This window comes from Bos indicus x Bos taurus, chromosome 6 (assembly GCF_003369695.1).
Source record: "Bos indicus x Bos taurus breed Angus x Brahman F1 hybrid chromosome 6, Bos_hybrid_MaternalHap_v2.0, whole genome shotgun sequence".
NCBI classification, from domain to species: Eukaryota; Metazoa; Chordata; class Mammalia; order Artiodactyla; family Bovidae; genus Bos; species Bos indicus x Bos taurus.
This window is the reverse complement of record NC_040081.1, coordinates 84,836,175-84,861,235: the sequence shown is the minus strand read 5'-3', so window position 1 is coordinate 84,861,235 and position 25,061 is coordinate 84,836,175. Positions and strand designations below refer to the sequence as shown.

The 25,061-nt window shown below is 37.8% G+C and overlaps 1 protein-coding gene across 1 annotated transcript in view; it reads left to right on the top strand.

Moving 5' to 3' along the window:
* Nucleotides 1–25,061, top strand: part of LOC113894728 (sulfotransferase 1 family member D1-like) — a 37,691-nt gene that overhangs the window by 6,000 nt on the left and 6,630 nt on the right. Inside the window, exons 2-5 of the mRNA XM_027545401.1 lie at nt 7,485–7,642; nt 14,282–14,407; nt 19,181–19,307; nt 20,752–20,846. Of these exons, the coding sequence (XP_027401202.1) occupies nt 14,405–14,407; nt 19,181–19,307; nt 20,752–20,846 (225 nt within the window). The 5' untranslated portion in view covers nt 7,485–7,642; nt 14,282–14,404. The remainder of the gene's footprint in view (nt 1–7,484; nt 7,643–14,281; nt 14,408–19,180; nt 19,308–20,751; nt 20,847–25,061) is intronic.

The following is a 25,061-nucleotide window of genomic DNA, read 5'->3' as shown; positions in this document are numbered from 1 at the left end:
ATTCTGGTAAATTCTAACCAGAAACCTGGTATATCCTGGACACATTAATCACCCAGAAATGACCTGAAATTTCTAGCTTCTGCTTCAGCAATACATGAACCGTGAACTTCCATATGTTCAAGCTGGTTTTAGAAAAGGCAGAGGAACCAGAGATCAAATTGCCAACATCTGATGGATCATCAAAAAAGCAAGAGAGTTCCAGAAAAACATCTACCTCTGCTTTATTGACTATGCCAAAACCTTTGACTGTGTGGATCACAATAAACTGTGGAAAATTCTGAAAGAAAGGGGAATACCAGACCACCTGACCTGCCTCTTGAGAAACCTATATGCAGGTCTGGAAGCAACAGTTAGAACTGGACATGGAACAACAGACTGATTCCAAATAGGAAAAGGAGAACATCAAGGCTATATATGTCACCCTGTTTATTTAATTTATATGCAGAGTACATCATGAGAAATGCTGGGCTGGAAGAAGCACAAGCTGGAATCAAGATTGCCAGGAGAAAGATCAATAACCTCAGATATGCAGATGACACCACCCTTATGGCAGAAAGTGAAGAGGAACTAAAAAGCCTCTTGATGAAGGTTAAAGAGGAGAGTGAAAAAGTTGGCTTAAAGCTAGACATTCAGAAAGCTAAGATCATGGCATCCGGTCCCATCACTTCAGGGCAAATAGATGGGGAAACAGTGGAAACAGTGTCAGACTTTATATTTGGGGGCTCCAAAATCACTGCAGATGGTGATTTCAGCCATGAAATTAAAAGACGCTTACTCCTTGGAAGGAAAGTTATGACCAACCTAGATAGCATATTAAAAAACAGAAATATTACTTTGCCAACAAAGGTCCGTCTAGTCAAGGCTATGGTTTTTTTCAGTGGTCATGTATGGATGTGAGAATTGGACTGTGAAGAAGGCTGAGCACCAAAGAACTGATGCTTTTGAACTGTGGTATTGGAGAAGACTCTTGAGAGTCCCTTGGACTGCCAGGAGATCCAACCAGTCCATTCTAAAGGAGACCAGTCCTGGGTGTTCATTGGAAGGACTGATGCTGAGGCTGAAACTCCAATACTTTGGCCACCTCATGCAAAGAGTTGACTCATTGGAAAGGACCCTGATGCTGGGAGGGATTGGGGGCAGGAGGCGAAAGGAACGACAGAGGATGAGATGGCTGGATGGCATCACCGACTTGATGCACATGAGTTTGAGTGAACTCTGGGAGTTGATGATGGACAGGGAGGCCTGGTGTGCTGCAATTCATGGGGTCGCAGAGTCGGACATGACTTAGTGACTGAACTGAACTCACCCTAATTTGGGGAAGTATTCATACACTCCTCACTTTCTACATTCCAGGCATACAGACATTACTGAAACAGAGCAGGACCCCATGATCCTTGCCCCCACACCATGTCCTCTTCCTGCCTTTTGTCTATGGAAAAATTTCGTCAAAAAGAAAGTTTGATAAGAAAAATGAGAAATGTGGGGAAAAAAAGAAAAACAGTCAAAGGAGACTAAATAATAATAGTGTAGCCATTAAACACTTTCAAGGTAATTCAGTGCTAAAGAACCCACCTGCTAATGCAGAAGACATGGGAAAGGTATGTTCTATTCCTGGGTCAGAAAGATCCCCTGGAAGAGGACATGGCAACTCTCTCCAGTGTTCTTGCCCGGGAAACCCCATGGACAGAAGAGGCTAGAGGGCTATAGTCCATAGTGTTGCACAGAGTTGGAGACAACTGAAGCAACTTAGCACAGTATTAAACATAGTCAAGGACTGTTAGTTCTTTCTTAAGAGATATAGACAATATTTTGGGCCATATCCTGTGAGCTGTCTTATAGATACTAAAGCAACAGGTGGAGAACTACATGATGACCAGACTGTACCCAGGACATAAGCTGCCCCAGTGCTGAGAATTGGCCCTCAGATAAATGGGAGCAAAAGGACCTTTGAACTGAAGATCAACTGTACCTAAAATAATCATGATGACGCTGGGCAGATCACCAATGATCAATTTAAAAATGACCATCAGAGTTGACTGTATTTCTACATGTAGCCTCCCCACTTCTGTCTAGAAAAGCTCTCACCCTCTGCTTGCTGGGGAGAGTTGGAATTCTGATAGATGTCCACCACCTCCCTCGCACTTACCAGCACCTGAAATAAAGTAAACTGCTTTCATCAACCCGGCCTGTTTATTGACTTTACAGCAGTAAGCAACTGGAACACACCCCACACCGTTTTTGGTAACAGATTTTGGTGCCCAATGAGGGGCTGTCTCCTGTGCTTTCCTGGCACCTGGCTGTCTTGTGGTTTTCAAGGGGGAGCTGTGGTTGTGACAGTGTATTAACCTGCTGCTCGTGGCTAGCTAGCCCTAAGTAGGGGATTTGGGAGATGTTCCTGCTGCTAAGGCACTTCAGTCGTGTCCGACTTTGTGCGACCCCATAGACGGCAGCCCACCAGGCTCCCCTGTCCCTGGGATTCTCCAGGCAAGAACACTGGAGTGGGTTGTCATTTCCTTCTTCAGTGCATGGAAGTGAAAAGTGAAAGTGAAGTCGCTCAGTCATGTCTGACTCTTAGTGACCCCATGGACTGCAGCCTACCAGGCTCCTCCATCCATAGGATTTTCCAGGCAAGAGTACTGGAGTGGGGTGCCACTACCTTGTCCAGGTAGATGTTCCTAGCAGCTGCCAAAACCATTTGTTTTGAGGGTCTTCCCTATTTCTCCCCTGCTTGGCACTTGCTGACAACTTACGCTTTTTCTGGGTGTAGTGGAAACATATTTGCAACAAGCTGATGAACTCCAATACTGGATAAGTCCACCAATGTGCACATCGGCGACCTTCCTATTTGTGAGTGCCAGTGGGCATTCTTGCTAATTGGTTCTGATGTCTCTCTGCCACTGAGGACCATTTGTTAATGATATTTGGGCATTCTTGCTAGTTAATTCTGATGTGTATCTGATGTTGAGAGCTGTTTGGGGCATGAGGTGTAATTTGGGCATTTTTGCCAATTGGTTCTGATGTGCGTCTGATATTGAGGACCATTTATGAGCACTGATTGCTATTTGGGCATTCTTGCCAGTGCCAGTTTGCAGTTGACAGTGTCTGCTGGATATTAAATATTAATATTCAATAAGAATTTTAAAATTTATTTTACTTTCACAACATTGTCCTTTATGTCAGTATGTATGAGCTTGGTGACAAAAAAAGTAACAATAATAACAATATATGGTTCTAGACAATATAAAATAAAAATCCTGGTAGCTAGTCAAGGACTTGCTGTGCATTTTTTTGGTTTTTCTCTGATATGTTTTGACACAGTGGATAATATGGCTGGGAAGGCTCTTACTATTTCATCTGCTGAAAAGACTGACCTTTGCGAAAGCTGCGTGGTTGAGAATAAATCTTTTTATATTAAGTGACTCACAGATAGTAAGAATCTGGTAAACATTAATGGACTGAATACAAATTGATGGCATTTCCAGAAACTTCCCCAGGAAGATCATATTATCTCCTCTAGAAATCCTCTACTAGCATAGATATATTTCATATGTGATTATATTACAGAGCACAAAGAGCCTGAAACTCATAGGATGAATTGCAAAACAAGACAATTTAATGGGGCAGGTGGAGGATTGAAAAGCAAGTCAATGTCTCGCTCAGCCTTTACATATTGATTTAAAAAGTGTTAATTACATATTTCATAGCAATACCCTGAAACATTTCTCATTTTGATAGTTTTTAATACATAAGAGAAAAACAAAAAATAATTTTGAAACTTGGAGTAAAGAGCCTGCATTTTAGTACCAGCCTATAAACTATTTCTTGTGGAAGGGAAGCTGTGGGTAACTGGGAAGAAACAAATTAGGGCAACTGGAAACCTGAGGCACAGTATAATAGAAATGTGAAAATAGAGGCTATAAGGTATGAGAAATATTAGGTAGTGGAGCAAACATTAGCTATTTTGAGAAGTTAGTATATAGGAAAAGGAATCAGATCATGAATTTAATTTATTACATATTAAAAAAATATTTTTTCTATCTGACTATTCCTCCCATCCCAAGATCTTATTTTGAGCAGGAGGAAAGGATGAGGGATTTGGGGAAAATAAAAGTGTCTGAGCACTGCCACACAAATGTGTCAGTTTCCTGTGTGTTCTGAGGCTAAGTTACTTAAGATAAAATGGCATCTCTTTATGAAATTCTTGTGCTGTAAAATAAATTGAATTTTAACTAGAAAATATTTGTTAAATAGTTTGAACCACAATCTTTCACAAATCAAAGTAAATTTGTTTAATTTGAGGAATTAGATGATACTGTTTTCTTTTTTATTGAGATATAATTGACATATAACATTATAGTAGTTTCAGGTATGCATGCATGCCTGCTAAGTTGCTTCAAGAGTGTCTAACTCTTTGCAACCTTGTGGATTGTATCCCACTGGATTCCTCTCCTGTGGATTGTATCCCACTGGGTTCCTCTGTCCATGGGATTCTCCAGGCAAGAATACTAGAGTTGGTTGCCATGACCTCCTCTAGGGGATCTTTCCGACCCAGGGATCGAACCTGCATCTCTTATGTCTCCTGCATTGGCAAGTGGATTCTTTACCACTAGTGCCACCTGGGAGGCCCCAGTTTCAGGTATACAACATAATGATTCAATATTTGCATGTATTGCAAAATAATCTACACAATAAATCCAGTTAACATTCATCACCATGTATAGTTACCAAATATTTTTTCTTGTGATGAGAACTTTTAGGATTTACTCTCTTAACAACTTTCAAGTATGCAATGTAGTATTATTAACTATAGTTTGTGCATGTGTGCTCAGGCATGTCCAACTCTTTGTGATCCCCATGGACCGTAGCCCAACAGGATCTTCTGTCCATGGGATTTCCAGGCAAGAATACTCGGGTGGGTTGCCATTTCCTCCTCCAGGGGATCTTCCAGATCCAGGGATTGAACCAGTGTCTCCTGCATTTCCTTGTACTGGCAGGCAGATTCTTTACCACTGAGCCACATGGCAAGCCCCTTCAACTATAGTTTCTAGGTTGTAAATTATATCTCCCTCACTTATTCATGTTACAACTGGAAATCTGTACCATTTGACCCTCACTCACTCGTTTTGTTTTCAGAGGGACAGTAGTCTTGAAGCAGGATCTTATTTCCCTGTCCAGGGATTGAATCTAGCTGGCAGCCCACCAGGAGTTAGAGGCTAGAGGCAAAGTTCCCTGATACTTACCCCATTTGAAAGCAAAAAACGTTTCAAGGAGGCAAAAACTGCAAAACAGGTACAAAGTTTACTATTAGAGACACAGTATAATGTATGGAAGAGCACACAGAGAAAGTTTATTTCTGTCAGAAGCAGGATACACACCCCCTAGAGGAGTGCAGGCATCCTGAATGAGGAGCACAGTAAAAATGGTGATTTAAATTGTTGATATAGGACAGAACTTCTAGTCTTTGTTTTCATTTGGCCAATAGTTTTGTTACTTTTTTCACACCTGACTGGTCCTTAGACCCTCCCAAAGATGTGTGTGCCTTTTTGCTAAGATGGATCCCACCACAGAGGCCGATGGGTGCATGTCCACACTTATTATGGGATGGAATCTCCTCCCTTTTTGATGTCCAAGAAGCCTTCCTTACTATGCATGTGCAGACAGGGAAGTCTTCCTTGACCTCAGGAATGGACACCTTGTCCCTTAGTGTCTGGGTGAAAACAAAGCTTCAATTTTACTTCACTTGATAAACACCAGCTGTCCAGCCCAGGGGCCCATCTATCTCTTAACTCAATTTTGCCCAATCCCTTCCACCTTTGACAATGACCAATCTGTTCTATCTATGAGCTCATTAAAAAAAAAATACTATCATTTTTGGATTACACATGTAAGATCATATGTCTGACTTTGTCTGACTTGTTTCACTTAGCATAATGCCCTCAAGGTCCATTCATGTTATTGCTGAAGAAAAGATTTCAACCTTTTTAATAGTTAAATAATATTCCATTAGATAAATAGATATACATACAAATATCATGGTTTTTTTTTTTCGTTTATCCCTTGATGGACACTTAGGTTATTTCCATGTCTTGGCTGTTGTAAATAATTCTGCAGTGAACATGGGGCTGTATATATCTTTTTAAATTACTGTTTTCATTTTCTTTGATTAGAATACTCAGAATTGGAGTCATATGGTAGTTCAATTTTTTTTTTTTGATGACTCTCCATACTGCTTGCCATATTATTGCACCAATTTACATTTCCACTAAGGTGTGCAAGTGTTGCTTTTTCTCCGCATTTTCCCCAACACTCTGTTGTTTCTTTGATCACAATCATCCTGACAAGTATGAGGTTATATCTCATTGTGGTTTTGATTTGCATTTCCTTGAGAGTGATTTTGAGCATCTTTTCATGTAACTGTTGGTATGTATGTAATATCTTTAGAAAAATATTTCTTTAGATACCCTGCTCACTTTTAAATCATATTGTCTTTTTTTGCTATTGAGTTGTATGAGTTCTATGTATTTTGGATATTAGCCACTTATTAGATAAATAATTTGAAATTATTTGCCAGGTTGCATATTAATTTTGTTACTGGCTTCCTTTGCTGTGCAGAAGCTTTTCAGTTTCAGATGGAGTCCCACTTTTTTTTTTCTTTTTCTTCTTCTGTTACCTTTATTTCTAGTTTCAAATCCAGAAAATCATTTCAAGAGCTTCCAGTCTATGTTTTCTTCTATGAGGTTTATGGTTTTAGGTCTTACATTCGAATCTTCAATCCATCTTGAGTTAAGTTTTGTGTATGGTGTAAGATAATGGTACCATTTCATTCTTTTGCCTGTAGTTGTTCAGTTTTCCCAACATTATTTCATAAAAAGATTCTCCTTTCCCTACTGTATATTCTTGGCTCTTCCATTGTAAATTACTTGACCATGCAATGCATTGGTGAAGCACTGTGGTTAAGACACGTTCTCCTGACTTTAAAGTTCAGTAGCTTTATTATAATGGCACCCCACTCCAGCACTCTTGCCTGGAAAATCCCATGGATGGAGGAGCCTGGTAGGCTGCAGTCCATGGGGTCGCTAAGAGTCAGACACGACTGAGCAATTTCACTTTCACTTTTTCACTTTCATGCATTGGAGAAGGAAATGGCAACCCACTCCAGTGTTCTTGCCTGGAAAATCCCAGGGACAGGGGAGCCTGATGGGCTGCTGTCTATGGGGTCGCACAGAGTCGGACACGACTGAAGCGACTTAGCAGCAGTAGCAGCAGCTTTATTATTTAACATAAACATGTAAATGAATTGTGTGATACCTCTTCAGTTTTTATAATACCTTCTTATGCCACTGATTCATAATGCAGAGTCTTGTGACTAGGCTGCTTGATCTAGAGTACTGAAATATCACTTTATTTAATACAATATTAACTTGTTTCTTAATTTGATTGATGTGGTTAAAACAAAGACCTGCTCCTCTTTGCTTAAAATCTAGTCTTTCAAAAATGGACAGCAAGCTGGATATATTCAGGAGGGAGTTGGTGGATGTTCAGGGCATCCCTCTTTTTTGGAGCATTGTTGAGGAGTGGTCCCAGGTGGAGTCATTTGAAAATCGACCAGATGACCTTCTGATCGCCACCTATCCCAAATCTGGTAAGATCTTTTCATTTATTTGTACTAGCTGATTGGTTATTGATTCACCTGTGTAAGCCCAATGATCGACAGATCACTTGACAAGGGGATATCTGGAGCAGCTGTGGGACAGTTTTAAGTTATACAAAGTCACTTCTTATTTTGAAAGGTCTGCAACTGAGTGGAGGCTATATCCGAGTGGAAATTAATGCTTTTGGAATTTCTTTTTAAAGTCAAGCAAAAACAAACTACATAGATAAAGAATTTAAGAACATTAGAATACATATGCACACATAAACTTTCTATACAAGTTAATGTTTAAATATTTTGCTTATTTTAATATTCAAACATATTTTGTAAAACAGTGTTTTGCTATTTCAAACGTATTTATTTTGTGAATATGTTTAGAAGTATTTTGACCTGAGACCAAACTAGGGTGGAGGTAAAGAAGATAATGGCAACCTCCTACAAAAGGTCCCTTGCACGCACTGATGCACTTAGTGCCCCTGACCTTGCAGCAGTCCAATAAGAACTGGACATGGAACAATAGACTCGTTTCAAATCGGGAAAGGAGTACACCAAGGCTGTATATTGTCACCCTGCTTATTTAATTATATACAGAATACCTCATGAGAAACGCCGGGCTGAATGAAGCACAAGCTGGAATCAAGATTGCCGGGAGAAATATCAATAACCTCAGATACACAGATAACACCACCTTTAAGGCAGATAGTGAAGGAGAACTAAAGAACCTCTTGATGAAAGTGAAAGAGGAGAGCGAAAAAGTTGGCTTAAAGCTCAACATTCAGAAAACTAAGATCATGGCATCTGGTCCCATCACTTCATAGCAAATAGATGGGGAAATAATGGAAACAGTGACTTTACTCTTTTGGGCTCCAAAATCATTACAGATGGTGACTGCAGCCATGAAACTAAAAGACACTTGCTCCTTGGAAGAAATGCTATGACCAAACTAGCCAGCATATTAAAAAGCAGAGACATAACTTTGCCAACATAGGTCCATCTAGTCACAGCTATGGTTTTTCCAGTAGTCATGTATGGATGTGAGAGTTGGACTGTGAAGAAAGCTGGGCACCAAAGAATTGATGCTTTTGAACTGTGGTGTTGGAGAAGACTCCTGAGAGTCCCTTGGACTGCAAGGAGATCCAACCAGTCCATCCTAAAGGGGATCAGTCCTGAATATTCATTGGAAGGACTGATCCTGTAGCTGAAACTCCAATACTTTGGCCACCTGATGCAAAGATCTAACTCATTGGAAAGGACCCTGATGATGGGAAAGATTGAAGATGAGAGGAGAAGGTGATGACAAAGGATGAGATGGTTGGATGGCATCACTGCCCTGATGGCCATGAGTTTGAGCAAACTCTGGGAGAAAGTGAAGGACAGGGAAGCCTGGCATGCTGCAGTCCATGAAGTCACAAAGAGTCGGACATGGCTGAGAGACTGAACTGAATTTAGAAGTATTTTGCTCTAAGCAAAATACCTTCTCACTTTAGTACACAATTCCAGAAAGAAGAGTTTAATATAACAATAAAAATCGATAATTTTTTAACTTCCCTAGTGGTTCAGTGGTGAAGAATCTCCCTGCCAGTGCAGGGGACATGAGTTGCATCCCTGGTTCTGAAAGATTACATGTGTAATGGGGCCACTAAGCTCATTATCCACAATTACTGAGCCTGCACTCTAGAGCCTGCTGCAACTCCTGAGCCTGCATTCTGCAACTGCTGAAGCCCACACACCCAGGGCCTGTGCTCTGCAACAAGAGAAGCCACTGTGGTGAGAAGCCCATGCACCACAACAAAGAGTGGCCCCAACAAAGACCCAAGATGGCTAAAAATAATGTAAGCAAATAACTTTTTTAAAAGAATCAATATCTTGTATTTCTCAAAAACATATATGATTGAATCACTTTGTTGTACACATGAAACTAACACAATATTTTAAATCAACCATACTTCAATTAAAAAATGTGTATTCCTGCAGATCTTTTTATGATAGCTTTCCACTTTACCCAGTGTTAGATATATAGAAAGGTATCAGAGAGATGAGGCTCTCTCTAGCCTTTTATCCAGTTAATTTACTTGCACTCATAATCAACCAACTGTCCTGACTACAGAACTCTCTAAAGTCAATTTTCCTTTATATTCCTGCTTCATTTCTTAAAAGAATTGAGGAAAATAAAATTTTAATAAGTATACTGACTACCGATCTTTTTTTTTAGATTATAAATATTAAAACTACCTCAAAGCTATATGTTACAGGTCCTAGGAGGAAAGCCCTGCAAAGCTTGGGGGATTCTAATGTGCCAAAATTACAAACATTGCATGAGAATATAGAGTTCCTACTAGGAAGTAAACAAATGTATTATGCAGACCTTCATAGACATGAAAAATATGTTTCTTTTAGCAAAAGCTTGCTTTTCCTTTCTCTTGTCACTATTATAGAAAAGAGCTGTACACCAAGCTCAAATTGTTTAGGACCAAATCTACTTTACATTTCTTTGTTGAAGTATAAGCTTAGGAAAGGAAATATAGTCGCTGATAACATATGTGTTCTTTTGTTTCTGCTTTTTTTGATATATTCACAAGCAGCAATACATTAAGTCAACCTTTGTTTTGTTTTATTTTTAATTTTTATTGGAGTGCAGTTGATTTACAATGTTGTGTTAGTTTTGGATATATAGCACAGTGAATCAATTATACATATATTCACTCTTTTTTTTAGATTCTTCTTCCCTATAGATCATTACAGAGTATTGAGTTGAGTTCCCTGTGCTATATGGTAGATCTTTATTAGGTATCACTCTTCTATATAATATATATTTATATATATAAATATATAATACTGTGCATATATCAATCCCAATAACTCAATTTATCCCTCGCTCCCCCTTTTCCCCCTAGTAACCATAAGTTTGCTTTCTACATCTGTGATCCTGTTTCTGTTTTGTAAATAAGCTCATTTTTACTGTTTTTGTTGTTGTTGTTTAGATTCCATATATAAGTGATAACATATGGTATCTGTCTTTGTCTGACTTACTTAACTCAGTATGTCAATCTCTAGGTCTATCCATGTTGCTGTAAATTGAATTATTTCATTGTTTTTAATGGTTAGCCCATAGTCCATTGTGTATATGTACTGCACCTTCTTTATCCATTTCTCAGTTGATGGACATGTAGGTTGTTGTATATATGTACTACAGTAGGAATAGTCCATTGTATTAGACCACTAGTCCTCCCCAGGTGGTGCTAGTGGTAAAGAACCTGCCTGCCAATGCAGGAGACATAAAAGCTGTGGGTTTGATCCCTGGTCAGGAAGATCCCCTGGAGGAGGGCATGGCAATCCATTCCATTATTCTTGCCTGGAGAATCCCATGGACAGAAGAGCCTGGCAGGCTACACACAGTAGAATCGCAGAGTTGGACACGACTAAAGCAACTTAGCACGCACACACATATGTGCTACATAGCTCAGTGGAATAGTAGTCCATTGTATATATGTGTTATATCTTCTTTATCCATTCTTCTGTTGATGGACATGTAGGTTGCTTTTATGTCCTGGCTATTGTAAACATAGTGCTGCAATGAACATTAGCTGCATGTATCTGTTCAGATTATAATTTTCTCTGGATATATTGGACAAATGTATATACTGCAGAAATATAAATCAATGGAATAGGATAGAAAGCCCAGAGACACATCAACACACCTATGGTCACCTAATCTATGACAAAGGAAGCAAGAGTATACAATGGAGAAAAGATAGTCTTTTCAATAAATGGTTCTGGGAAAACTGAAAAACTACATGTAAACAAAGAAATTAGAATACTTCTTAACACCACACAAAAACATAAACTCAAAATGGATCAAAGATCTAAAGGTGAGGCTGGATACTATAAAACTCTTTAAGGTAAATAGGCAGAATACTCTCAGACATAAATTTTAGCAGGATCTTTTCTGAGTCATCTCCTAGGATAATGAAAATAAAAACAAAAATAAACAAATGGAACCTAATTAAACTGAAAAGCATTTGCACAGCAAAGGAAAATATAAACAGAATGAAAAGATAGCCTTCACAGTGAGAGAAAAAACAGTATTTACAAAAGAAACAACCAACAAGGGATTAATCTCCAAAATATGCAAAAAACTCATGCAGCTCAGAAAAAAAAAAAAAAAACAAAAACAATAACCTAACCATTTGTTAATTTTTGTTTTTATTTCCACTACTCAAGGAGGTGTTTCAAAAATGATCTTGCTGCAATTTATGTCTGCTGCTGCTAAGTCGCTTCAGTCGTGACTCTGTGCAACCCCATAGACGGCAGCCCACTAGGTTCCTCTGTCCCTGGGATTCTCCAGGCAAGAATACTGGAGTGGGTTGCCATTTCCTTCGAGAATGCCTGAAAGTGGAAAGTGAAAGTGAAGTCACTCAGTTGTGCCTGACTCTTAGTGACCCCATGGACTGGATCCCACCAGGCTCCTCCATCCATGGGATTTTCCAGGCAAGAGTACTGGAGTGGGGTGCCATTGCCTTCTCCGATTTACGTCTGAGAGTGTTTTAATTATGTTTTCCTTTAAGAGTTTTAAAGTATCCAGCCTTACATTTAGGTCTTCAATCCATTTTTAATTTATTTTTGTATATGGTGTTAAGGGGGCTTCCCTGGTGGCTCAGTGATTAAAAAAAAAATCCACCTGTCAATGAAGGAGATGCAGATTCAATCCCTGGGTCTGGAAGATCTCCTGGAGAAGGAAATGGCAACCCACTCCAATATTCTTGCCTGGGAAATCCCACGGAGAGAGGAACCTGGCAGGCTACAGTCCATGGAGCCTGGTGGGCTACAGTCCCTCACAAAGAGTTGGGCATGACTTAGCAACAAACAACAATAACAAATGATATTTGGGAGCATTCTAAAGACAATTTTTGGAAGCTACCATTATTCAAACAGTTCATCTATGAAAGGAATCCTTGAAGGTGAACTTTTTCTGGCATAGTAAGAGCTAAATGGCTTCATATAAATTAATCCTACACTCTTTATTCCTGTTATTTTCTTTTTAGTTCATTTCCTTTACAATCTATTGAGATTACATCTTAAAATTACTAATATTTGGTGTCTTGTTGATTTTTTTATAAAAAGTTTCAAGTTAATGAACTCATTAATGAGCTAAACCATATGCTATTTTTTTCAAATATTGTGGAAAGTAAACATTTACAGTTCAAACCATAAGTTGGCATCTTTTTCAATCAGATTTCATTGGCCACCATTTGAACCACCCACTAATAGGAAATAAAATGTGCTATATTGTACTTTGGCATTTAGGTCTCTTTTTCTCCCCCTCATGAATCATCACTTAAGCCAAAACCATTTGCTATCATTTAGTCACTAAGTTGTGTCTGAATCTTTGCGACCCCGTGGAGCGTAGGCATCTCTGTCCATGGGATTTCCCAGGAAAGAATACTGCAGTGAGTTGCCACTTCCTTCTCCAGGGGATCTTCCTGATAGAAGGATCAAATCTGCATTTCCTGAAATGTCAGGCAGATTCTTTACCACATGAGGGAAGCCCAAGCCGAAATCAGACCAAGCAACAAAATGTTCAAGGGTGATAATGATTTGACTCATCTTTTTCTTAGTACTATAATTGTCTATGTAGAAGGATAGAGGAGAGAGACTCATGCTCATGATGTAGGGACAAGGAAGAGGAAGAGTTGTCCACAAGAAAGGACTGAATAGTAAGGAAGTCTAAAGTACTCAAAATTGCATCTACAGACAGATCATTCTTCAGAAATGCTGTGTGCACAGATCAGTTATTTAATTTGTATATTTAGTTTTGATCTACGATTATGCAATTTAGAGACTATCATTACACACTGGGTAAAGAGGAAGAGGATAGAAACAATTAATAAAGTATTTTTCTCCGAGGTACTACGATGTTTGTTTTGTTTGTTTGTTTAGCAGTGCCTCAACACCCTGATCATTGAGTGCCGTAGACAATTGGGTAGACTATATTCTCGTACACTTAGGTCCATTTCTCAAAAGACCAGTGAGGCACAATCTCAGAAGATCAGAGTGACTTGGTCTGCCCTGCTCATTCAGAATCCATTGTCTTTTGTTGATGAATGACACGTGAGTCTCTATGGATGCATTTACAATGTCTTGTTTCCCTTGTTCACCGTTCCACCAAATGTTGAACATTTTTACCTGAAGTGCTCTTTTGTCCCCCAAACTAATAATCTTTTTAGTTAAATAAGAAATATACAAGTTTCTGGTCAGATTCACTAAATGTGACTAATTCCCTCATCCATTTCACCCAGGAGGGTATGCTATTGCTATTTAAATTCTGTCTCCTTAAAAAGTCATGCTTACGTCCTTTGCCTGCCTTACTCTTATGGTTATTTTAATCAGATTTTAGACATATAGATACACATACATACATATGTACACGATACATATGTATATGTTCAAGATAGATACTGATATCTCCTAAGAAAAGAGATACTGATATTTCCTATCTCCTAGGAAAACAGAACGCAAATGAAGAACACTTTTTTTTTTTTAATATATTACAGTGCTTCTCTACCTCTATTAACCCTCTCATATACATTTTAACACAGAAGTTTTGAGTTTCTTTGATTCTTTTTTCCTCAGGAACAACCTGGATTAGTGAAATATTGGATTTGATCTATAACCATGGGGATGTGGAGAAATGTAAAAGAGATGCAATATACAAACGAGTGCCATTCATGGAATTAATAATTCCAAGACTTACAAATGGTAATATCTCTTAATGTTCCTTTTCTGTATAGGATTAAATCCCTATTTTTGTGGTGTTTGAAAGTGTTGTGATGGAAAATGATACAAATAGAGCTTGCGCAGTTGAATCATAAGTGTCTACAATAAAAGAGTAAGAATTTGGCTATGCCAATACCCTTATTATAGTCAACTTCCACCCAAAGATAATATCTACATATGAGGACATTTTAATGGGTATATTAAAGCTTTCAACATTTAAATAATGTGTGATCATTATATGTAGAAAATTCAGTGTTTGATTCATTATAGAATCATGTCTACTATTATGTAGCTGATGTTCACAGACTCAAATAAAATGATGATGGGAATATGTGGTTTTGTATTATTAAAATATTTAAAATTAGTCATGGATCTCATGGCTTAATTTGATTTTAAGATTTGAATATAAAAAAGCTGGAAAGAGATTTTGAAGTCCTGTAGTTAAATTTTCCCATACTGTAAATAAGTAAAAGAGGAAGATAAATGAAGGAAAAACTTGGACAACTAGCACTTGACTTACTGCCTCAGCAAGCCTTTTATCTGAGGATTTATAGACACTTATAAAGATAATAAGCCCCATTATTTACAAATAAAAAATCCTAGCTCACCAGAATTTATCTGTTTTTACTTTATTGTGGATCTCAGAAGTATATGAGGATATGCAGTCATATATCCATTTCAAGTCACATAGTGGAATTAATGTTTACAAAGTCTTAGGTTATATTTTAATTAACCTTATGATTCCATATTTAAAATGTAGTTTAACTTTTATGCTTGCAGGTGTTGAGGACTTGAATGACATGTAGTCTCCTAGATTAGTGAAAAAACACCTACCTGTCCAACTTCTCCCTTCTTCATTTTGGAAAAATAACTGTAAGGTAGCAAATTTTTAAACAGCAAACTTTATGTTGTGATTACTTTGACTAATTATGCAGAAATTAAGATGGGAAATTGCAATCCCTGGATAAATCATTGAAAAAATAATAATTTTGTCCATATATCCCAAGGATCAAAATAATACCACTGGACACAAGTGCTATAGATAAAGGATTATTCTCAGTGCCCAAACACTGAGAATCACTCAGGCTTTCTTGTTTCTAAAATGCCTTCTTGTCTAAATCCCTTCACTCATTGCTTTTAAACAATGGATATTTAAATAATCCAGAACTCCTTCATTAACTCAGTATAATTTTAATTTACCAATATGAACTTATATATAATTTATAACATACAGCATATTATAATTTATAACATTTCCCTGATGGCTCAGTGGTAAAGAATCCACCTGCCAAGTAGAAAAGGGAGGTTGGATCCCTGGGTTGAGAAAATTCCCTTGAGAAGGAAATGGCAACCCACTCCAGTATTTTGGCAGGGGAAATCCCATGGACAGAGGAGCCTAGTGGGCTGCAATCCATAGGGGTGGCAAAAGAACTGGACATAACTTAGTGACTAAACAACAGCAAAATATTATGTTGCAGGTTTAGCTAACTACTATATTATGGATTTCACTGGTTGCTCAATGGTAAAGAATCTGCCTGCCAGTATGAGACACTGGTTCAATCCCTGGGTCAGGAAGATCCCCTGGTGAAGGAAATGGCAACTCACTCCAGTATTCTTGCCTGGGAAATCCAGTGGACAAAAGAGCCTAGGGGGCTACAGTCTATGGGGTTGGACATGACTTACAACAATGGACTTGTTGTAACAATAACAATGGATTTGTTTCAAGCTACCTTTTCAATAAGTATTTTAATTCATGTAATGTTTATAGTGGAAAGTACATAAATGCTAAGGATATGGATTGACGAGTTTCATAAAGTGAGCATACCCATAAAATTAGACCCCAGAACAAGAAATTGACCAAGGAATTAAATGAGGAATAGAGCCAGATAAAGCTCTATTCCTGTGCATTTCCAGACAGGAACCCATCCCCATTTGCAGAGATAATCATTATTTGTGAATGTTTTCATCATAAAGTGATTTGCCTGTTTTTCTTGTAAAGTTATTCTCTTGAATGTTTCAGTTCAGTCAGTTCAGTCACTCAGTCGTGTCCGACTCTTTGCGACCCCATGAATTGCAGCACTCCAGGCCTCCCTGTCCATCAACTCCCGGAGTTCACTCAGACTCATGTTCATTGAGTCAGTGATGCCACTCATCCATCTCATCCTCTGTCGTCCCCTTCTCCTCCTGCCCTCAATCTCTCACAGCATCAGAGTCTTTTCCAATGAGTCAACTCTTCGTATGAGGTGGCCAAAATACTGGAGTTTCACCTTTAGCTTATTCCATTTAATGTAATATCTGTGGGATCAATTCTTACCATACTTGTTATTTTGCTTTTGTCTTGGTTTCCTTAATATAGACCTGTTTACATCATAAATTGTGGTATCATGAGCAAAAGTAGCTCACTAGAGATGCAAATTCTCAGGCCCAAATCCAACCTACTGAATCAGAAATTATGGGCTTAGGGTCCAGCAATCTGAGTTTTAATAAGACCTCCAAGCATATTTGGTTCATATTAACATTTGAGAACCACTGATGTTAGGCATTCCAATATGTACACGTGAATATTCCACAAATTACTTATTCATGGTATAATTGATGGACAGTTGCGTTGTTGTTTATCGTCAGTAATAAAAATAGTTCTGCAGTGCACATTCTTATGCAAATATAAAATAGCACATATATGTATACATTTCTCTTAGTTACATATCTTGGGATAGTACTGCATCTTAAAGTATGCATTTGTCCAGCTTTAGAAAAAAATTTTCCAATTTCTTTTCCAAGCATATGCACTAGTGTACACTTTGATCAGTAGTATATGAGTCTAAGTTCTCCATGTCCTCATCAATCCAAAATATAGCTAAAAATATTTACTTTTAGCCATACTGGTAAATGGTGGCAAACTGGTGGCATCTCATTGTGGTTTTACTTTATATTTCCCTAATGATTAATTATTTCAAGCAACTTTACATAGCTTTAGATTTAGATATCATAGATAGATAATATATATATATCTCTATATATAGATAGATAGATAGATATAAACATGAAAAAATAATTACATATCAGCAAGGTAAGGGCCAGTACATGAAGTAAAGATTCTTTGGGGCAAAGTAGTCTCTCTCTCTCTCTGGCTATGCTGCACAACTTGCAGCAACTTAGTTCCCAAACCAGGGATAGAACCCCATGCCCCCTGCAGTGGAAGCACAGGGTCCTAACCACTGGACTACAAGGGAAGTCCTGAAAGAAGTCTCATAAAAGAAGGAAAATTTTCATCAACATCTTAAAGAAAAAGTAGGAGATTTTCAGATTAACGAGGTCAGTTTAGAAAAAGAAAACTATATGTACATAGCCTAACATGTGAAACAGCAAGGCATGAGGCAGATTCCACAAATGGTTTAATGTGGTTGGAAAATGAATCTGGAAAGCTAGACAGTCACCAGACCTGTAGATCTGAGAAAGGTATTTAGAGCATGTCTTTATCACCACATCTTTAATAGAATGAGCAAAACAGCTGTTGTTTTTCAGCTGTAGTTTTTCTTTTGAAAAATTGATTGATTATACTTTATTTATGTTATCCAAAATGTCTTTGTATGTGTGTTTGTGTCTACCTTTGTTTTTCATTCAAAATCTAATTAAAACAAATGTGATAAGGAAGTAAGGATATAGTTTATCATCTTAAATCTTGAAGTAAAAACTCATAGAAACTCCCAGAAATACCTTGGTGTTAGGAGAATTGGGGAGTATCTCTGAGAGCCTTTTATCTATATTTCTATCTCACAGACTTCATTAAAGAAATAGAAGGGGTGATAAGAAAGCAGTTGATTCATCACCATGGTTGAAACAGAAACCAATTGAGAATATTTGCAAAGTTTAGTATTTTCTCAAAAAATTATATCAGCAACAGAGTCCAAGCTCTAAACTTTTGAAAAATCCCTCTCCATTCATGTCACTTCTTTCTTCTTTCTAAGCCTGTCCAGAATATGAGAACTACCAGTGGTATGGGATTATAAAAGTTCCCATTTCCTTTCTCCATCAGTTGGAAAAGAAGAAGAAAGCTCAGATTCTGTTTAGATGAAAGGAGATTTCTTCCTGAAATACATTTTTACTTAGAAATATATTTACTGCATAAGTGGCTAGGGCTTCAGTGTTTTCAGGTATGCTTTTACAGGGGATAAGTAGGCTTAATGGACTTCATAGGATTTGCCAGCAAGGCATACCAATATCACTTTTATTGGGAAATGTATTCAAAATGTCTGCCTTCAAACATACTTGGCATCTTAATACATAAATTTTACTTCCATGTCAATCATTATAAACAGCAATGATCGTTATGTACATTGATTAAATGTACCCAAATAATAGTTTCTTTTCAATAAAAGATAAGGTGTTTTTTCAGCTTTATAAACGTGCTTTTTCCTTTCATTATTAGTTTTAACAAGTTGTACAGAGAAATATTCTCAATTTAAGAGCAAGTTTAGTTCATTCTTAAAATTCAGTATTTACTGTAATTCTTATTATACTTGGTTTTCCATGTGTTAAGAGATGTTCTTCTTTTGAAAGACTAAAGACAAATCAGGGAAGTGAGATATAAGTTTTTGTGTTATATATAGTCATGAATATACTATGTCAGAATATAAATATAAAGCTTAGGTTATGATTAAAAAAAGGAAAATAAACATTCTGCCAGGGTAAGCAAAAAAATACAAGTGATTAAAGAATATAAATGACATGATGATTTTCCCTATCTCCCCATAGATGGTCTATGTGGCACGGAATGCTAATGATGTAGCCGTGTCTTACTATTATTTTTACCAAATGGCAAAAATGCATCCAGATCCTGGTACCTGGGAGGAATTCCTAGATAAATTCATGACTGGAAAGGGTGAGTCTAAATCTTATTTTAATGATAGAGTTCCATTGTGAAAAATCTTTTTACAAGGAGATATAAGGTTTAAATACAAATTTTGTATTTATTATAAACCTAATATATGCCCAACATTCTACTAGTGTATGAAGAAGATAGACAAAGCAAAAGATAAAACATATAGTCTCTTCCCTTTAAAGACTTTTGGGGAATATGAGACTTACAGAGTCATCAATCCTAAGTCTCTGTTTTGTTACTGCTTAGTGACCACTGATAAGCACTTTCTTACTGTCCCTCCCCTTATATTGTTTTGATTTTGTACATATCTTTTGGACTTTCTTTTCTCTACCATTCCTCCATTTTTATTATATAAACTGGAAATTCTTGAGTGAAAATTTTATATTCAAGTCTTTGTTCTTCTACAGAGCCTCTTTTAGGAAACATATTCATGCCTATGGTAGTAACTCTATGCTTCTTCCACATCCCATTCCTAACCTCTCAATCCCTGTCTTTCTCTCCCTCTCCCTCTCCTATGAACTTCAATACCACTTACCTTCTGTGATACTTAGTATCTGCCATCTTGCTCTTGTAATTTTAGTTTTATTTATTTGTAGCTGTATCTTTTTTGCTAGGCCTGTCATAGAAAAGTACCACAGACTGAATGGCTTAAACAACTCACATTTATTTTCTCACAGTTCTGAAGGTTAGACGTCCAAGATAAAGGTGTACTCAGGGTTGATTTCTGAGGCTTTTCTTCTTGTCTTGCAGGTGACCATCTTCTCCCTATATCTTCATATGGTCTCATTGTACATGTTTGTTGTAATTTCCTGATGACCTCTGAACCTCCTTTCGGGTCATCCTTGAAGAAAGAAGCATGTTCGCAGCCACATGGCCCTATTGGTCTATTTCTTGCCTGTAGGGACCCAGAAGTCTAACAGTCTTCTCACATTTCAACCTGCCACCGTCCCTTCAGTGCAAACTGGCAGTGTTTTCACTGAGATAACTAATTGTATTTTTAAGTCACACACTGAACCTCTTTGATGAATGCTGCCAATCACATCCTTGGTGTTTTTTCCAGAGTATACTTTCTCAGATCCTTTTTCAATATGGATAAGCTGAGAATTTTCTAAATCTTCAATTTCTAGTTCCTTTTTGCCTAATAACTACTTCTTCAGTTTATTTCCAAAATCAGTTGTAGTCTGCAGTACTAGTGATCGGGACTTCAACATAAGAATTTGAGGGGACACAATTCATCATGTAACAGAAGTATTTCATCCTTTCTAAGATTGTAAGTTGGGTGAGAACAGGAATTATTTGATATGTTTCTCTTATCCTACCACCCCTCATTCCTGAACTAATAAGTAATCATACTGATGTGTGAGGATGACTGGGAATAATGTTGAACAATTCTTTTCTTCATGTAAATATTTTAATTATGTGATCATTTTATGTCTCAATTTAGTGGCTTTTGGTTCTTGGTATGACCATGTTAAGGGCTGGTGGGAGAAGAAAAAACATTATCGCATACTTTATCTGTTTTATGAAGACATGAAACAGGTAAGAGCAAACTACTATTTCTTCATTTTTAAGGAAACTTAAGATTCATCTTTGTATCACACTTTCTTTTCTTTTTGATCTATAAATATGAGTAATCTGTGTGTGCTAAGTCACTTCATTCTTTTCGGACTCTTTGCAACCCTATGGACTGGAAGCATTCAGGAACTAGACCACTCAGGTATGACCTAAATCAAATCCCTTATGAGTATACAGTGGAAGTGATAAGCAGATTCAAAGGAGTAGATCTAATAGAGTGCCTGAAGAACTATGGATGGAGGTTCGTGACATTGTACAGGAGGCAGTGATCAAAACCATCACCATGGAAAAGAAATGAAAAAAGGCAAAATGGTTGTCTGAGTAGGCCTTACAAATAGCTATGAAAGGAAAAGAAGTGAAAGGCAAAGGAGAAAAGGAAAGATATACCCATTTGAATGCAGAGTTCCAGAGAATAGCAAGGAGAGATAAGAAAGCCTTCTTCAGCGATCAGTGCAAAGAAATAGAGGAAAACAATAGAATGGGAAAGACTAGAGATCTCTTCAAGAAAATTAGAGATACCAAGGGAACATTTCATGCAAAGATGGGCATAATAAAGGACAGAAATGGTAGGGACCTAACAGAAGCAGAAGATATTAAGAAGAGGTAGCAAGAATACGCAAAAGAACTATACAAAAAAGACCTTCATGATCCAGATAATCCTGATGGTGTGATCACTCACCTAGAACCAGACATCCTGGAATGTGAAGACAAGTGGGCCTTAGGAAGCATCACCACAAACAAAGCTAGTGGAGGTGATGGAATTCCAGTTGAGCTATTTCAAATGCTAAAAGATAATGCTGTGAAAGCACAGCACTCAATATGTCAGCACATTTGGAAAACTCAGCAGTGGCCACAGGACTGGAAAAGGTCAGTTTTCATTCCAATCCCAAAGAGAGGCAATGTCAAAGAATGCTTAAACTACTGCACAATTACACTCATCTCACATGCTAGCAAAGTAATGCTCAAAATTCTCCAAGCCAGGCTTCAACAGTTCATGAACTGTGAACTGCCAGATGTTCAAGCTGGTTTTAGAAAAGGCAGAGGAACCAGAGATCAAATTGCCAACATCTGCTGGATCACTGAAAAAGCAACAGGTTTCCAGAAAATCATTCTGCTTTATTGACTATGCCAAAGCCTTTGACTGTGTGGATCACAACAAACTGTGGAAAATTCTTCAAGATATGGGAATACCAGACCACCTGACTTGCTTCCTGAGAAATCTGTGTGCAGATCAAGAAGCAACAGTTTGAACTGGACATGGAACAACAGACTGTTTCCAAATCAGGAAAGGTGTACGTCAAGGCTATATTTTGTCACCCTGCTTATTTAATTTATATGTGGAGTATGTCATGTGAAATGCCAGGCTGGATGAAGCACAAGCTTTAATCAAGATTGCTGGGAGAAATATCAATAACCTCAGATATGTAGATGATACCACATTTATGGAAGAAAGTGAAGAAGAACTAAAGAGCCTCTTGATGAAAGAGGAGAGTGAAATGTTGGCTTAAAACTCAACATTCAGAAAACTAAGATCATGGCATCTGGTCCCATCACTGCATGGCAAATAGATAGAGAAACAATGGAAATAGTGAGAGACTTTATTTTCTTGGTCTCCAAAATCACTGCAGATGGTGACTGCAGCCATGAAATTAAAAAATGCTTGCTCCTTGGAAGAAAAGCTATGACCAATATAGACAGCATATTAAAAAGTAGAGACATTACTTTGCCAATAAAGTTCCATCTAGTCACAGCTATAGTTTTTCCAGTAGTTATGTATGGATGTGAGAGTTGGACTATAAGGAAAGCTGAGTGCCAAAGAATTGATGCTTTTGAACTGTGGTGTTGGAGAGACTCCTGAGCATCCCTTGCACAACAAGGAGATCCAACCAGTCCATCCTAAAGAAAATCAATCTTGAATATACATTGGAAAGACTGATAGTGAAGCTGAAACTCCAATACTTTGGCCACCTGATGCAAAGAACTGACTCACTGGAAAAGACCCAGATGCTGGGAAAGATTGAAGGCAGGAGAAGGGGGCGACAGGGAATGAGTTGGTTGGATGGCATCACCAACTCAATGGACATGAGTTTGAGTAGGCTCTGGGAGCTGGTGATGAACAGAGAAGTCTGTCATGGTGCAGTCCATGGGGTCTCTAAGAGTCAGACATGACTGAGCGACTAAAATGAACTGAACTGGACCAGAACCCACCAAGTTCCTCTGTCCATGAGACTCTCCAGGCAAGGATAATGAAGTGAGTTGCGATCTTCCTTCTCCAGGGGATCTTTGCCAACCAGGGGTCCAACTGATGTCTCTTAGTCTCTTGCTCTGGGAGGTGATTTGTTTGTTTGTTTGTTTGTTTAATTCTAGCGCCATCTGGCAAGTCCTCATGACTAATCTTCTGTTCTATTAATTCAGCCTTGAAACTTGATCTTTTACTTAATCTACTCCTTTCTGCTAATACTGTCTCCTACTGTAGTTCAGCCAACTGTCTTGATATATTTGAACTAATTTTGCTTCTGTTATTCACTCAGAGAGAATGATCTTAAAATCTGAATCAAAGTATGTCCACTGTCTTCTAATAATCTTTCAATGACTTCTGTCTCTGCTGCTGTTGTTTAGTCACTAAGTTTTGTCCAACACTCTATGACCCCATGGACTTTAGCCCACCAAGCACCTCTATCCATTGAATATTCCAGGCAAGAATACTGGAGTGGGTTGCCATTTCCTTCTTCAGGGTATCTTCCTGATGCAGGGATGAAACCTGTGTCTCCTGCATTGGCAAGTGGATTCTTTAGCCTTGATGAGCCACCAGGGAAGCCCCAAAGTATAAAACATTAAGATAATTTATAGATTTGCACATTATTTAGTCCCTGTCTGTCTCTCCAATCTTTTCTGATGCCATTTTCCATTTCTCAAAAAATTGAGCTTACTTGAAACATTTTTCCTACTATTTTTAGATTAACCTCTTCTCATGCTTCATGTCGTGGGTATTATCTCTCCACAGAGCTCTTTCATGTTCACAAGATCAGATAACTTATCTTTTGTCTACTAAAGTCTCTTTTGCTTCTATTGTTATTTTCATAGTATCAACCACCTCTAATTATTTTATGTATATGTTTATTTATGGTTTTTTAGTCTCCTATACTATTATGGCAAGGATATTGGGGAAGCAATGTAATTTTTATTATGTAATCTCTAAAACATATAACTTTTATTTTTTCTTCTTCAGTTTAATCATTAGCATTGAAAAGAATTCATTCTACAATTTGATTGAAAACTTATCCTGTCCTGATTATTTAGGTAATTCATTTAAGAAATATGTCTCATCTCTTAAACTGAATGTCTCTCAGAGAACCTGTCCACACCTAAATTCCCTTGGATGACTATGATTCATTCATCTCTTATTTGGGAAATCTATTCCACACACATCCCCTAAAGAAACTACCTTACGCACCTAAGGCAATCCTCTCTGGCAGATTTGCTAGTCAAATTCTCAGCTTCCCATGCATCCTGTTCAAACCACTTTGCACTTGCCACTCTGGATTATGGTGTGGTATATTGCCCTAATTACGGGACAAGAAGCAACAAATAGAGATTGAAGATGATAAGCAGTATCTTGAAAGAGAAGTTCCCACATTAGGTCTTAATAAGGTCTTTGAGCTAAGGAAGTTTTGTTTTTGTTGGTTAGTCGCTAAGTCGTGTTTGGCTCTTTGCAACCCCATGGACTGAAGCCTGCCAGATTACTCCATCCATGGGATGTCCCAGGCAAGAATACTGGAGTGGGTTGCCATTTCCTATTCCAAGGAATTTGAATCTTCTCAAATATGGGAGGAGAACCTACATCTTCTGTCAGAAAAAGCTCAAAATTAATCAAGGGTTCCAGTGTCTCTGTTATCAGATCTGCCCAAAATATTACCATTCCAAGCCTTCTCCACCCTTTCCCCTCACTCTTCCACGTACCTTTCACATGATAGACTAGTCACAACTGGGGATTCAACTTTCATAGTAATTCTTCCGCTTGAAGAATTAGGGCGTGTATCTTATTGCTACCATGTTAAGTTATGCAGTTATAAGAAATAGATTCTATTAGAGCCACCACAGAAACTTTCTGGTTCTGTTTCCATGAATTGAGATGGATGTCTTAGGAAAGTGAAAGCTCAGATTGTTTTCTGGCTGATC